This window comes from Haliotis rubra, unplaced genomic scaffold, assembly GCF_003918875.1.
Source record: "Haliotis rubra isolate DU_JTF1 unplaced genomic scaffold, ASM391887v1 Scf424, whole genome shotgun sequence".
Lineage (NCBI taxonomy): Eukaryota > Metazoa > Mollusca > Gastropoda > Lepetellida > Haliotidae > Haliotis > Haliotis rubra.
Window position 1 is genome coordinate 691844 of NW_025767107.1, and position 17184 is coordinate 709027.

Below are 17184 nucleotides of genomic sequence, written 5' to 3' on the forward strand. Positions count from 1 at the left end.
CGACGACCGGATCATCCACATCATAACACGTTGGCCTGGCTCAACACAATAAATAGGTTACTGTTCTTTAAGACTCTCGTATCTTGACAACAAGCGGGTTATGTCGAAGACTATAGAGACTTAACAACAAAACACCTCTATCCTCAAGATCACAATCTTCACATAAAGAAGAATCTGATACATTTATTGGAACAACAACATTTTACATGGAATGATGTTGTTGAGATATACTGAAACAGGCATTAAATTAGTACTGCCAGGATGGTAGGGTTTGTCTATATCACAGTAAGGTAATTCTTAATTCCACTTGTATTAAATCTGTGCAATGATGTTTATTATGTCAACAATTTCATGGTTTTTTTTTAACCAAATGGAAAATCCGAAGAGACATAGCATACATTTAGATCTATATTTCAATTTTTATAAAAACACAAAAAAAACTCAACTGCATTAAATAGTTGGAAATACTTCAGCCCGTATCCCCCCTTACATTTCATTCTAGTCAAATCATATCACCTGAATATATATATTCCTCATCTGATAAGGATGAGTTTTAACATGCTTCGTCAACTGTATCTGAACATACTGAAAGACATATCCAACTTCTGAAAATGCCCCCCAAAGAAATTCTTCCTCATCCTTAAAATTTTGGGGGATACGGGCGGAAGTCTTACCCCAACGGTTCTTATTAGGTACTTATTAATAAATAGTTGTTCTCGGACCAAGCCTAATTCGACGTTCTTATTATTCACATGCATACTTGAATGCACTCACCTGCCACGCCTCCTGTCTGTTTGCCGAAGTCAAACCTGGCCCGAATTTCCCTCTATCAGACTCTTCCTTTGCTTCACAAATTCTGATAACTGCAAACATTCGTCCTTACTCCAATTCGGTTTTCTTTTCTTTGCATCATTGGTCCCAGTTTCTGCCATTTTGATCGTTGTGTTGTCGTCTGCGCTTCAATGACAGAAGGGAATCCCCGCTTGACGTCACTTTTTATTTTCTTGCATTAAAGAGTTCCACCGGAAGTTTTCCGTTGCTGGTCTTTTCCCATTAGCAACGATGCGCACGCACATCGGCTATGAACTTAAGTTTCTGATGGACTTAACCTCAGACTAAGCTAAGTTTTTGACTAAGTCACTTTATGAATACGAACTTAAATTTTTGACTTGGCTAAGTCAGTTTTAAGAAACTTAAGTTTTTTCTTAAGTCAAAACTTAGTTGTTTGATAAATACGGCCCCTGAACTATAGAGCTGTCTTCTGAATGGGGTATTTTCCTATGTACCTATTGAGTTTAGGTTGGGAAGCAGGTTGGGAGGGAGGGAGGAGAGGAAGTTGGGAGGGAGGGAGGAGAGGAATGAGTGAGTGAGTGAGTGAATCCAGTACCCATCGTGGTGTTACAACGGCTAACGCGTCTCACCCCAGAGAGAGAGAGAGAGAGAGAGAGAGAGAGAGAGAGAGAGAGAGAGAGAGAGAGAGAGAGAGAGAGAGAGAGAGAGAGAGAGAGAGAGAGAGAGAGAGAGAGAGAGAGAGAGAGAGAGAGAGAGAGAGAGAGAGAGAGAGAGAGAGAATGATGTTTCACGATAACACGTTCCTCGCCTCCCAACAGACCGGCCTTCATGGTGTTAGACTTGTACATGTTCACGTTCAGTGTGCAAAAGATTAAACTACACCTACATCTCTTGTTGATACAACCCGACTCTACTGTGGTATGATGTACTTTCAACACGCACCCTGCATTGATGTTCCAATAGAAAGGAGAAAGGAGAAAGTAGGTTGCACCCTCTGCCGAGCGCGGGCATTTTGAAATCCGGCTGCATTCAGCGTTATAGAAAATTCAGGGTGACATGACCACCTCGTCATTGCGCGCAGCATTTGAACTACCCTGACTGTCTATTCATGACACTTTCCTTTCGTTTTCTCGTCTCGTAAAAGGTTTCCTGCATGAATGCACTAAAACACACACCTTTCCTGACCTGTGACGTTCTGTTTATGACGTACCTGACGGTGACCACGTGACCTGGATGAGCCAATCAACGCCTGATCCACCAAAAGGACCGTGTGACGACTTAAACATTAATACTCACGGGCCATTTCTGCATAACTTACGTCGCTTGTTGTCAAAGAGTAGACCTGAGATAATATTACAAGAGGAAATTATCAGTAGGATGAGTCTTGGCAACATTGCTAATTTTGAACAACACTGATGAGATAGTGTTCGTGATTTAAATCATTTGTCTGAGAATTATACTTAACCTTTAAACTTCATAAAACATGCCTGTGATGGGAACAGTCTGGGGTCATTTGATATCATTCACCAGTAAAGAGTCTAGTTTAGTCTTTTACTTGCTTTGTGAAGTCCAAATGGTTCCCGAAGGAGGGTCATCTAATCTTTCTAATGACTGGTATCGTCTTGCCCTCGACCTTTGTTGTTGCCACAACTTCGGCGGAGTCGTTGGAATGGCGGAAAAAGAATGATTACACTGACAATGACAGTGCTTTAGTTACAAAGACTGATGTGTTCTTCTTTTCTCTTGGCGGGGGAAGAGGGGAGTTTGGAGAAAAAATGGAGTGTTATTTATTAATAATTACTAAAAACAGTTTATTCATATGTGAACATATCTCTATTATTTTCAATCTGATGTCTTCCCTTGACTTTGGCCGTTGAGGAAACGTCTTATATCTTGTGTAAATGAAATATTAACCATTGCTTTGATCCCAACTGCCCGTCATTGTAGTAGTAAGATCCCAACTTCAATGGTGAGAGGTGAGGTGAGGTGAGGTGAGGTGAGGCGAGGGGGAGACGGCTCTAACGGGGCGTCTGACATTATTGCCCATATGAGCACGCGCTTGGGTCTGCTTGTACAAGTCCAAACTAATGCTTTTATTTTAGTTTAAAATGGATTAACAGGTCAAACAAAGTGCACTGACACTGAGCCCATCAGTTCTTGTTTTAGTATTGGTTAAAGTAGCATCCGACATGAATGCCCAGGAAAATGGAGTGAGTGAGTGAGTATGGTTTTACTCCGCTTTTAGCAATATTCCAGCAATATCACGGCAGGGACACCAGATATTGGCTTCACACATTGTGCCCATGTGGGGAATCGAACCCGGGTCTTCGGCGTGACGAGCCAACGCTTTAACCACTAGGCTACCCCACTGCCCCGAACGTGCATGAACACGCTTGGGTCTGCTTGTACTAGTCCGTACACATGTTTTAGTTTAAAATGCTCAGACAAAGTGCATTTGTTCTAAACCGACCAGTACTTGTTTTAGTCCCTAAATGCCATGCGCCAGACATGGTTACAACATGTTCCATCTTTTAAAGTCTTTGATAATAAACAGACATGGATCGAACCACCGACCATACTCTCTCCGGTCTATTGACGTGATCATGGAGGCGGTCAAACGTTAATAACACATGGCAATCGAATCGTGTCGAAAACGTACATATCTTTGTCTGATTTTTTGTTGCTTGACGCCGCGCTCAGCAATGTTCCAACTGTAAAAAGACACCACGTAAAAACGTGATTCTGGACCAGACAATTCAGTGACCGACATACTGGGTTTAACGTTTGAGCAGTTCTTGTACTACTGTGCTTATTATACCCAACTTATAATTGTTTCAGTCACAAATATGTATTCAACAAATTTAAAAAAAATAAGACCTCAAACTTCGAACACTGATACCTTGTCTTAAAGTTCTAAATTGGGTAAAGATGCCCTCTCTTTACGGTCGTCATTGCTATTACCCAAACTGCACGTTCTAACGCATTTTATTGTATCACCACTTTGTACATAATACATGTATCTACACCGTACTAGGGCATGTGTCCTCTATTCTGGAATCACATTTCGTACTTCTTTTAAAACTAGATCCATCCGGGCATCTGTACAACGTGACGACATTAAAACTGTGACACGTGCATGGTGGTGCGGCTTTAGCCCAGCGGCACGACTGAAAAACAAGTGGAAACCTTGAGATGACATATTACACCCTTAAAACCCAGAAGAAAACACGGGTAAATGTCGCGGCGGGGACACCAGAAACGGCCTTCACACATTGTGCCCATATAGGAAATCGAACCCGGCGTGACGAGCGAACGCTTTATCCACAAGGCTACCAACCTGAAGATGACAGCAACAAAAGCGTTCCACGTCGTTTCTACTCAGGAATTAGTTCATGCATTAGATTTCAAACAAACAATATCAATTACTGGCAAGGGATTTACATACCACGATGTAAGACTACAATATGCCATTTTTTTATGCGTGGGCTAATTGATCTCAGAACAGATTGTTTCTTGTTTCTACGCGAGTATTCCTGAACACATTCTCCTTTGCATTATATTCAAATTACAAGACAGCTCATTGATCATTAATATTTAATGTTTCTCAGGCATAGTTTTGTCGATGTTTTATTAAAAAAGAAAACACTATGGGAGAGGCACTTTATATGTATATGTTTATAAGTTTCATGAATAATAACAAAACACGATTCATGCAACCAAACATTGCCTGTAGTATGGCGTTTGTACTGAATAAACTCTCGGCCTGTCTGTAAAGCAAAACACAACTGATCAGTCCTTCATGAAAGGTTATTTGTCACGCATTACACGGTGTGAGCCCCATTTCTGCTTTTCCCCGCCGTGATATTGCTGGAATATTTCTAGATGCGATGTGAAACTCACTCACTCACATACACACACACAGAGACTGACGCACTAACTCATGGTTAACACGCAATGATTCCTATGAATCTGGACATTTGCAGACAACTCATATTGTCCATTAAGACAGAACCAATTGGGTATGATACAAAATGACAGGTCGTGGGCCGAGACGAAATCCCGTTTAGCCTTACTGGAGAGGAAATGGTGAGTTTCTGCTTGAAGGTATAATAGGCATAGCGACCTAATTCGCCATTCGCATTCAGAATGATTGCATTTCTAAGTTGTAATTGACCTGCCATTGAGCGTCTCCTGCCATCATTGATGAAGATACCAGAGTGCTAAGGATTGCTTAATAAACTGAAACATGCCATTCACTAAAATCTACTCTTGCTTGAAGGTAATACTGTAGGGTTAGTCATGATGCGACATTGACAAACTGCTTCAATTGCAGCTTGAGATGTGTTGGAATTGCCCTGTGGTTTTGATTCAGATTTGCATGCAACATGGTGCAGAATGGATGAGAATGTTTCATGCGACAATAACGCAACCAGCCCATTGGTACGTTTTTCTGGGGCAAGACATAGTTACAAAATCCACAAGAACCTGTTAAAATTCGTGTTGACAATCATGTCGGATAAGCAGCGACTAGTTGTACCACTGTTATGATAACACAAGTGCTGTCCACCAGACAATTAAATTTTATATTCAAATCGATGACGCTATTAGATTAACCAGTTTCATACCACCATAACCGGAATATCCATCGGATTTGGAAGAAACACTACATAAAAGCTAATACGTCTCTGTAACGATTTACCTCTCCTCGGCCGATGAAATATTTGCTGACAAACCGAAACGAGACGTAGCAACGCAAAACAAAACAATATGAGAAAGGACACCAGTTCTTCAACACCTCCAGTGGCTGATAATGGATTTACTGCAAAAGATATTGATCCGTGTCTACAAATGTGTGAATGGACATTCTCCTGGGTCGCATACCTGTCTGCGTAATCAGCACCAATCGATTCTTGAAATCCATTGAGCATCACTTTCTGCAAGTTCTGTCTGCAGTCCAATGGGACTTACACCGTGAGGCGATAGCTCTTTCGAAAGCAGGACTCGACCTCTGTCACAAGTTCCTTCTTCACATCGGATCACAGAAACAGTTAGACTCGCTGACATGGTTGATACATGTCATCGTAACCCAGTTTAATCACTGGATTGTCTGGTCCAGACTCGAATATTTACAGACGGTCACCATATAGTTGGAATGTTGCTGAGTGCGCGGCGTTAAACAACAAAAAACTGTGATGCGGTTTCAAGACCAGTTTTTATATTTTCAGAAAACAAACAGGCTTTTGTGCATTGACAGCTGGCATTATATCCTTGATACCAGTATGTGCGTGTATGTAGTTGTGATCATGTCAGAAAGAAATAACAAATCAGATATGGGCGGACAAAAACCGTTTAATGTTCATTTTGTACAGGAAAGACTGCTGATTTTTCACCATATTGATGAAAAAGTTAAATAATGTAATATATTACATTGAAAAAAATGCTTCACAAAATAGACATTATTTCTTAAAATTGATTAATTATCTAAAGTCCCAATCTCTCTCGTGTCAGTCTATTGCATCATTGCCCAAAAAAATACATCTGGAAACCAACGGATCTGATTTAACCTGTCTGCATGCAGCCCTTACAGGCGCGTAGCAAGCCATTCCTTTCAGCCCGATAGGTTTTGTAAGCTCGATAGTTTTGCAAAGTTTTTTTATTTATGTGTAATTGAAGACTTGCCAAACCTTTTCAGCAATCATGCGTAAGCCCGGGCCTTTTTGTAATGGTTGCTACGCCCCTGCCATAGATCCGTAATCAACTAAATAAACATGAATATAAAGCGACTCTCTCCAGCAAGCCAGATGTTTGTACTTAATCGTTTCTTTTTGATCAATGACTATCTTGATTTAGTTCCGCAACAATTAATGACGAAAAAATACAGCAAAACCAGCCAGTATGTAACATACAGTAAACTAAGTTTATAACGAACACGCTTGTAACGAACCGACGGATATAACGAACTGTTATTTATGTCCAGGCCACCTGCTGTATATTTGATTCTAAATGAACTACGATTATACCGAACTATAAACTTGTGGTCTGTTGATTTCGTTATAATGCATTCCTAGTGCATTGTATGTTCAGATTTTGTAAAAAACAAATAAATCCTGATAACATGTACATCCAAGAGCAAACTACATTTTGAACTGAATTCCATTGTTGAATTCTCAAAAGATGCATATCTTATGATGGAAAGTACACCAGAAAAAAACACAAAATATAATATCACTACAATACCAATACAGTCTCACGGTCCTTTTTTAAACTCACTCCACACAAACAGCAAATCACATTATATCTTGGATGATTTTTTTTTTCTACAGGAAGATGCATTTATATGATATCAAATAGGGCCATAAGTCGCTACTTCCGGTACTTATAATTAGCTAGTTGTCGGCTCCCTTTGCGCGCTCCAGCTTGCGATATGCGAGACGGGGCCCAGCTTACTTCAGGTACCAGGTTTCCAAATTGCGCGACCGCCAAATATGACTAAACCAGATCAGTGTACATCCATAATTGGCTGTCACAGCTGGTGAAACGTAATGGTTGGCTAATCTAGGGATGGTTAGATCTGAAATTAGTTATCCCTCAAGGATTATCGGTACCTTACTTTCCACTGCCGTTTTGCAAAGAATAACGGTCAAGCATGTCCTACTTACGGGCCCTATGACTATTTCTGAAATGCATAATATATGGTTTTTATATTTTTTCATGAGTCGGTCGTCCATTTGTACCTGTTATCCAGCAGAAAATCACACAGGCCAACATCCAACATACATGATGCACAATTAGATGCAAAAAAGTATCCCTTGTTATATATGACATGACACATGTATGCCATTTAAACAAATCTATGATAAGTTGAAAGAATCTTCAATTGCCAATATTGACTCGTGTATACAAACTAAAGAAGAACGCCCTTCAGTTTAGCAGGTTTTCGTATAATACTAAAAAATCGTTCCTGTGGCTGCGATTTGTGTGAACGATGTATTCTATCTCCTCCTTGGGCACACTGCCAAACCTAGCTGAACCATTTTGAAATCTGGACCCTCTTCTCGGATGAAGTTCAGCCTGTTCACGTTTATCAATACGTGAGACATTACGTCGTCTGTCACAGCACACCCACAGTAAAGCACGTCGGAACTTCCGGGAAACAAAATTATATACAAATGGATTAATGGCGTGATTGGAATAGAGAAGGATACGAGGAAAATACAGCACTGCCAGATATCCCTCCAACCCTAAGTTCCGTAGGGTTCCGCGGTCCTCAAACATTGTCCAAATGACCAGTGCTCGATAAGGCGTGTGGCAGATGAAGAAAACAAGCACGACTGTGACGATGATTTGTATCATTTGTCTCTTCAGCTTGACTATCTCCTTGGGGTACGTCTCCAGCTTCTGCCGCTCTATCCTGTACAGGGATATCAGCTTGGTCCCTACCTTGCTGTACAGTGTGAGGATGAAGAGGAGTGGGATGACGAAGAAGAAGCTGGTGATGAGGACGATGTAAACTCTGTGCCATGTCTTGTGGATGGGGGTTCTGCAGACTGGAACTGGCGTGCCATCAACGAGAAGCAGGGTCTTGTACTCGGTGATGAAGAAGAACGGGATCGCCGAGATGATGGAAACGGTCCACACACATATGAAGGCCTTCACTATAACGCTAGTTCTGGTAGATAGCTGCGTTTGTGTCCGACATGCAACTCTGAATCGTTCTATGCTGATAGCTAGAATCGTGGATACCGACGCATGGCTTACGACATTTTCCAGGAATGTGATGAAGTGACCTGCAACAGACGGTGAAATAGCTGTAGTGAGTGAGTGAGTTTAGATTTACGCCACTTTTAGCAATATTCCAGCAATATCACGGCGGGGACACCAGAAATAGGCTTCACACATTGTACCCATGTGGCGAATCGATTGCGGGTCCCGGCGTGACGAGTGAACACTTTAACCACTAGGTTACCCCACCGCCCCTGAAACAGTTGTAAATGTCAGTAAACAAATGAGGTAAATGATAACCACATTTAGACGTTACAAGTGGTCGTCGTTCGTCTGCTTAACGGATCATATTTTCGCATCTCGATATCATTGAATTACAGGCTTACAAACTTAAACCGTAAATGCTGGATATTACTTAAATGTTTCAGAAGCAACCCATAAGCAATCCCCAACTAAACAAACACTAACTTCCAAATCCAGCTTCAACTTAAGTATCCACGGGTATATCAGTCAAGATGTTGACATTTTGTTTGTTTTCTAACGCCACACGCACTAATATTCCAACTATATGACGGCAGGCTGTACCAGATGATCCAGTCATTGACATCCTGCACATACCTAAGCAATTGGGATACGATGACATGTGAGTTTGTTGATAGAATGCCTCTGTTGACTCAGCTGAAGACCAATTCTAACACGGATCTCCATGGGTTATTTACAGATATGAAAAGCAGGATGAAGTTATGGTATTCAGACACTCCATTGATTGACATTACGAGTATCGATCTACGCATTAATCACACTGGTTTATGTTAAAGTATGATATAAACAAATGATTATCAGTGTCGCACTCATCTCAAAGACCACAGTAGAAAACGAGAATGTTTCCAGCTGCCGGGTCTATTATCCCGTTGCTCAATAATGATATGTCTTTAGATTGTTTCAACCAACGTGCTCTGATGTACACGCTGGTTTCATCATTACGCGATTAGACACCTGGTATTTTGGAATTTGTAATTATTTTCCATCAAACAACGTATATATAAATTTATTTTAAATTGCTTTCATTACAATCCGAAAACATGATGTACGTGTTCAAAAAAGAAATCCCGAAACACCAGGTATATACTTCCTTTCGTACGTCGGTTTATATTCTTAGTCATTATATCTCTCGGTCAAATGTGGACAATTTTCAAGATGACATGGATAGATCGTCCGTCCTGCCATTATTAAGTCGGTAGTTCGATCACCTTCAATCGCCTTCGATCGCCTCGCAAATTACTCTAAAAGCTGTCATTGCACCTTGTCTGGTGCTTGGCATAATGGGACAAGACATGGACTGACCAACTAAAGGTATCTTATATCTGAGTAGGGTGTAGATGTTAAGCAGATGGTATCTCATTGGATCGTCCCCATTGACTATCAGCAGGAGACAAATTATAACGTTTAAAAATATTTCTTTTGGAGCCTTAAGTCTCCAAAAATGAGCATGGTCTTTTTGGCAAACGGTTTCTATGTAACATCGAACGAGAAATAAATCACGTTGACATTAGGTCCAAGTAAAAAATCTTTGTTACTTTGATTTCAAGTACATATGAATATTTCAATAGAGACATATTGTCTCATATACATGTACATATATGCATCATGTATCATTATTCGACAACGTGTGAAAATAAGAAAACATAAACTTTCTTAAAAAAAGAAATGGCCACAAGGTGGTATTCTGGTTTTATCACATTCAAGGTCTCACTGGTGGTATCCGGAAATATTTTATTTTATATATTCAGCTTCTATGTAGATATTCAGCAACGTGTGCTAAAGGATGTTAGATTATATTGCAGTAGTATGGTATTATATTTTTTTTTAGGTTATATATCCCACCATTGATGTGTGATGATTTTAAACGAGAGGAACGCAGAAAGGCCTCAAGGTCAAGAAACTAGTTAAACATGGCATTGGCAAAAGACATCTGGATCTGTCTCCGCTGTGACGGTAATCGAACAGTGCTATAAAACATTCCGTACCAGACAGCCAATTTTCTCCATGACCATACATAGTGATTTATATGCGGACATCCAATCCAAACGTGGACGTTTGTTCCCTGAAAATCGATTGCAGTTAGGTGTTTTTTCCGTGATTGAGGAAGAAGAAGTGTGTGGATGGATGACTTAGCGACACAGATAGCCCCAGGATCTAATTCCAGACCAGGAGGTCCTGCTCGCTGGTTCGAACCCAATGACCGTAACTATTATGAAAGCACCAAGTGAAAAACGCCTTATAGAGTAGTGTGAACATCTCTTTGGGGCATCCTTCCAATATAAACTAACAGTGTTGTTCAAAGAAGCATTATAAGTGGAGCCCTCACTCCCATGGGTGAAGCTATATAGAGGATCATATTCGTAATATTATACACTACTGGATTTGGAAGAGTTAAAGTTAAAAGTAACATTTGAAGTGTTTGATGAAATCATAAGCACCTACACACGTTGGCATCAGAATAGGTATTAAATGTGGATAATACAAAACATTATATCATGCTGTCCAAACGAGCTCCATGTTGGATATATTGTGAGCCAATCTATACTACCCATCAAAGTTTAGACTCACTGAAAGCGCTCACTATATGTTATGTATATATATATATGGTTACATCGAAGATGAAATTCTCCACTAACTTAGGGAAAACCAACTGCAAAGCTTATGCAGATGAAATGCACGAGGATGATGCATCAAATTTGCTGGAAAGCTTGTGCAAATATCGTGCATGTGAACAGCTGCGTTTCGGTGTAAAGTTTTGTTAAGATTTTGCCAATTTTCACTGAGTTTCATCATTTATTGAACTCATGACAATAATCTTTTCAACGTTACAAATTTGTTTTACAATACATCAGTTCATGTGTAAACAGTACCTTTAAACAGTATGGATTTATTTGCAAAATCTAGTTTAGGACAGTGGACTACATTTACACTAGTGAGTCTAAACTTTTGATGGGTAGTATATATAGATTTAGGGATTTTCAATGTTAAAGCAGTATGGAAAGCGTGAGCTGAATCATAATCTAATAATTGACAAAACATTTAGAACGTGATACGAGTGAGAACCAGACTGATAATTTCAAAAGCTGCATGTTTTTGTTGGACTAATGACAACACGAAATGATTGGCTAAAGTTAATATGGTAGTGTACAAGAAGCTTATTGAAGACTGATAGTTATGTGAGATGTAGTTAGGTACACAGTACAGTACGAAATCATTCTTGGTCACGTACATACTCACAGCTTCATTTTAAAACGACGCACAGTTAAGGTCCTAACTGATAGCATTTTAAAGAGAACACTGTATATTTCCTAAGCAATGCCACTTTGAAAACACATTATTCATCTCCTAAATAACTCTTTAGAAAGAGACAAACTATCTTATAGTAATAAAAGCGACAAAGCAAACTGTTTATCTCTATAATAATAATAACATATTTTATCTGAGTGAGTTCAGTTTTACGTTGCTTTTAGGAATATTCCAGCAATATCACGGCGGGGGATACCAGAAATGGGCTTCACACATTGTGCCCATGTGGGGAATCGAACCCGGGTCCTCGGCGAATAACATATTTTAAACCACACTAGTTATCTCCAAATGAATTGACTAGTCCCTACTCACACATGGATTTGCCGAGGTACCACACTTCACGGGCGTAGATGTCCACCACTGCCGTGGGTCCGGTAATCAGGAGGACAAACAGGTCAGCAAGACAGAGGTTCAAGAACAGGAAGTTGATGAAGGTTCTCATGGAGCGACATTGCAGAACGACGGAGATGACGGCGAAGTTGCCGCAAAGACCTACAACGAAGACGACGACGTAGAGGGCCGTAGCTGTGCCGAGAAGGTAGGCAGGAGGATGGGGCACAGAGGGGTGATTTTTTTCAGGGACGTCCGTGGTATTTGGGACCTCACCAGGCCAGAAGGACGTGTTTTCGCCCATGGTCTTCACACGTCACTGCAGAAGAAAGAACAGGTGTTGCACAGTGTCAATATGTTACCAGACATCCAAACCATGAGTAAAGGTCACAGTATATCAATACACATCACATTAATCAAGTAAATTAATTTTGTGTACATAGAGCATCTACTGCTGGGCAGTAATAAATCGTTTGTCACTTCCTCCATCAGTTATGTATATTTTGGATGGAATGAATGACTTGTTCGTCTAAGGGACACATACAAACACGTGGGTTAACATAAAACATGTTATATACATTTTGTGCAAGGCCAAGGTACCAAAACCAAAATATACTACTATTTTTTTATATTTTAACATACCTACTAAATGTAGCGCAAGAAAGGAAAAGTAAAATTCCCATGGACTGAAGCTTTTTAAAAAAGACTGGCCATTTGTTCAGAGGATATTTTGAATTATCTAAATGTGGTAGTATGCCAGTGCTAACCGTTGTTCATTCGGATTTTGTCTGATCAGCACAACGTCACGTTTACAATCATGGCTTGTGAGAAACGTGCGCACGCACACACACACACACACACACGCACGCACGCACGCGCACGCACGCGCACACACACACACACACACACACACACCACCACCACCACCAATGAACCCCCGCCAAACGGTACTTGCTCCAAGACATTCCATCGTGCATTTGCAGTGTTTCTTCAGCGCTAACACGAGCATGTCAGTCATGAACAAAGGAAATCGACTTTCTTCCATTCAGTAGCCTCGTGCCCTTTACGCCAAATACCACCGACATCGAGCTGGTCATGCTTCTTTGTGTTCAAGGGATAATAACGGATATCTTGCCTGATACATAACAGCATATTATGGGAAATTCTGGAAGGCATGTATGAATGGGTACTCACATGCATGTATCACTTCACACTACTACAACGGTTGCGGTATCCAACCTAGGCCTTGGGTATCCAACCTAGGCCTTGGGTATCCAACCCAGGCCTAAGATTGACATCTGTGGCTTGGTAAGTAGTATTATCACTAACGTTATTGCTGTTTCAAATGCTATTTTGTTTCATACTGCCCTGATCTTAAGTTTGCATTAATAGCTTGTAAATATATTAATTATATAGTCCACATGTAAATATTTCTTTGTAAGTTTTGGGTTTAACATTGAATTCTTTACAGTAAATAATAAGCAGTCAACGCCATCCACTCTATCAATCATGGAAAAGCAAAGAGCCTTTCTTTTGCCCTTCGTACATAAGATTTACGGCTGGGAACCCCTGTCAGCTACCATGACCGTGATCAAAGTTATTGACCTGGTCAGACTAAATAACAGCAGAAGGCTCATCCTCTTGGCAGGATGTTCCTGACCAAAAAAACCCCAAGAAGCTTTCCTGTTTTTAAAGTAATTGGTCTTCGTTGAATATATAATCTTCTTTACAGATAAAAGCGTGCGTGATGTTCCTGAGATTCAGCTTCTACATGCTTGAAAAGTGCCACGTGGGAGTTTCGAGGGTTAGACAGTTCATAGAACGTTTTGCAAAGGTCAGTTACCCCATTTGCCTGAAGCAGTGCATTCGTAAAATAAATTTAATAACTTGCAAATGAAAACAGTTTCTCAACTTCCCCGGAAAATGATTACCGCAAATATCATCGGTCAAACGTCAAAGATATTAATTCGATCAACGACACTGAAATCATTTTGCAACATTTTCAATATGAACGAAAACCTATTCACTTTTCTTCATCATTGGAATAATTTCCATCTGTCGTAGACATGCAACGCAAAGAACTTTTCATCTACAAAATCACTTTGGAAAACATACTGAGGTTATTTTGACATGGCACACCGAGAAGATCCTTAGATCTGGGGCGGTACTCAGATCACACTGACTTTGTCCTTAAGATCACGTTGGCATGGTCCTTAGCAAGAAAAGTACTCAGATCATGTTGGGAAAGGTCGGTACTAAGATCACGTTAACATGGTACACGGCAAGGCACGGTACTAAGATCACGTTAACATGGTACACGGCAAGGGACGGTACTAAGATCACGTTAACATGGTACACGGCAAGGGACGGTACTGAGATCACGTTAACATGGTACACGGCGGGGGACGGTACTGAGATCACGTTAACATGGTACACGGCAAGGGGTGGTACTGATATAAATATTTACATTGATTGGTGATCGTCTTTAAATCAGTAAATGATGTTGACTGGGTCACTTTGGTTCCGAAATGTTGAAATATATGTTGAATAAGATCCAGCTAACGTCTTATTGTATGGATGTGTAAGAGTAAAAATATATTTGATCACATCATGGTTCTCAGCTGGGGGTGGCACTGAGATCACGTTGTACACGGCAAAGGGCGGGGGAACATGACAAGGGTCGTACTAATATCACACTAACATAGTTCTTAGCAAGGGGCAATACTGAGCTTATATTCAGAAAGGTCGGTACTAAGATTACGCTGACATGGTTCTTAGTAAGGGGCAATACTGAGCAAATATTCAGAAGGGTTGGTACTAATATCACACTAACATAGTTCTTAGCAAGGGGCAATACTGAGCTTATATTCAGAAAGGTCGGTACTAAGATCGACAATACTGAGCTTATATTCAGAAAGGTGGGTACTAAGATCACGCTGACATGGTTCTTAGTAAGGGACAATACTGAGCTTACATTCAGAAAGGTTGGTACTAAGATCACACTAACATAGTTCTTAGCAAGGGGCAATACTGAGCTTATATTCAGAAAGGTGGGTACTAAGATCACGCTGACATGGTTCGTAGTAAGGGACAATACTGAGCTTACATTCAGAAAGGTTGGTACTAGGATCACACTGAGATGGTTCTTAGTAAGGAGCAATACTGAGCTCATATTCAGAAAGGTTGGTACTAATATTACCCTGACATGAGCTTATATTCAGAAAGGTGGGTACTAAGATCACGCTGACATGGTTCTTAGTAAGGGACAATACTGAGCTTATATTCAGAAAGGTGGGTACTAAGATCACGCTGACATGGTTCTTAGTAAGGGACAATACTGAGCTTATATTCAGAAAGGTGGGTACTAAGATCACGCTGACATGGTTCTTAGTAAGGGACAATACTGAGCTTATATTCAGAAAGGTGGGTACTAAGATCACGCTGACATGGTTCTTAGTAAGGGACAATACTGAGCTTATATTCAGAAAGGTGGGTACTAAGATCACGCTGACATGGTTCTTAGTAAGGGACAATACTGAGCTTATATTCAGAAAGGTGGGTACTAAGATCACGCTGACATGGTTCTTAGTAAGGGACAATACTGAGCTTATATTCAGAAAGGTGGGTACTAAGATCACGCTGACATGGTTCTTAGTAAGGGACAATACTGAGCTTATATTCAGAAAGGTGGGTACTAAGATCACGCTGACATGGTTCTTAGTAAGGGACAATACTGAGCTTATATTCAGAAAGGTGGGTACTAAGATCACGCTGACATGGTTCTTAGTAAGGGACAATACTGAGCTTATATTCAGAAAGGTGGGTACTAAGATCACGCTGACATGGTTCTTAGTAAGGGACAATACTGAGCTTATATTCAGAAAGGTGGGTACTAAGATCACGCTGACATGGTTCTTAGTAAGGGACAATACTGAGCTTATATTCAGAAAGGTGGGTACTAAGATCACGCTGACATGGTTCTTAGTAAGGGACAATACTGAGCTTATATTCAGAAAGGTGGGTACTAAGATCACGCTGACATGGTTCTTAGTAAGGGACAATACTGAGCTTATATTCAGAAAGGTGGGTACTAAGATCACGCTGACATGGTTCTTAGTAAGGGACAATACTGAGCTTATATTCAGAAAGGTGGGTACTAAGATCACGCTGACATGGTTCTTAGTAAGGGACAATACTGAGCTTATATTCAGAAAGGTGGGTACTAAGATCACGCTGACATGGTTCTTAGTAAGGGACAATACTGAGCTTATATTCAGAAAGGTGGGTACTAAGATCACGCTGACATGGTTCTTAGTAAGGGACAATACTGAGCTTATATTCAGAAAGGTGGGTACTAAGATCACGCTGACATGGTTCTTAGTAAGGGACAATACTGAGCTTATATTCAGAAAGGTGGGTACTAAGATCACGCTGACATGGTTCTTAGTAAGGGACAATACTGAGCTTATATTCAGAAAGGTGGGTACTAAGATCACGCTGACATGGTTCTTAGTAAGGGACAATACTGAGCTTATATTCAGAAAGGTGGGTACTAAGATCACGCTGACATGGTTCTTAGTAAGGGACAATACTGAGCTTATATTCAGAAAGGTGGGTACTAAGATCACGCTGACATGGTTCTTAGTAAGGGACAATACTGAGCTTATATTCAGAAAGGTGGGTACTAAGATCACGCTGACATGGTTCTTAGTAAGGGACAATACTGAGCTTATATTCAGAAAGGTGGGTACTAAGATCACGCTGACATGGTTCTTAGTAAGGGACAATACTGAGCTTATATTCAGAAAGGTGGGTACTAAGATCACGCTGACATGGTTCTTAGTAAGGGACAATACTGAGCTTATATTCAGAAAGGTGGGTACTAAGATCACGCTGACATGGTTCTTAGTAAGGGACAATACTGAGCTTATATTCAGAAAGGTGGGTACTAAGATCACGCTGACATGGTTCTTAGTAAGGGACAATACTGAG

At 40.5% G+C, this 17184-nt stretch overlaps 1 protein-coding gene across 1 annotated transcript; it reads right to left on the reverse strand.

Moving 5' to 3' along the window:
* Window positions 1-7259: 7259 nt before the first annotated feature.
* Window positions 7260-12506, reverse strand: LOC124288779 (growth hormone secretagogue receptor type 1-like). Its single transcript, XM_046725304.1, has 2 exons — window positions 12175-12506; window positions 7260-8579 (listed from the first exon to the last, which is right to left on the reverse strand). The coding sequence occupies exons 1-2, from the start codon at window positions 12494-12496 to the stop codon at window positions 7714-7716; spliced, it is 1188 nt and encodes a 395-aa protein (XP_046581260.1). The 5' UTR covers window positions 12497-12506; the 3' UTR covers window positions 7260-7713.
* Window positions 12507-17184: the final 4678 nt, after the last annotated feature.

What these genes read in the sequence shown, in the direction of transcription:
- LOC124288779 (XM_046725304.1), bottom strand. Translation starts at nt 12,496, where the DNA reads ATGGGCGAAAACACGTCCTTCTGGCCTGGTGAGGTCCCAAATACCACG. An exon ending in GTACCTCGGCAAATCCATGT is followed by an intron (nt 8,580 to 12,174) that starts GTGAGTAGGGAC and finishes CGTCTGTTGCAG; the next exon opens with GTCACTTCATCACATTCCTG.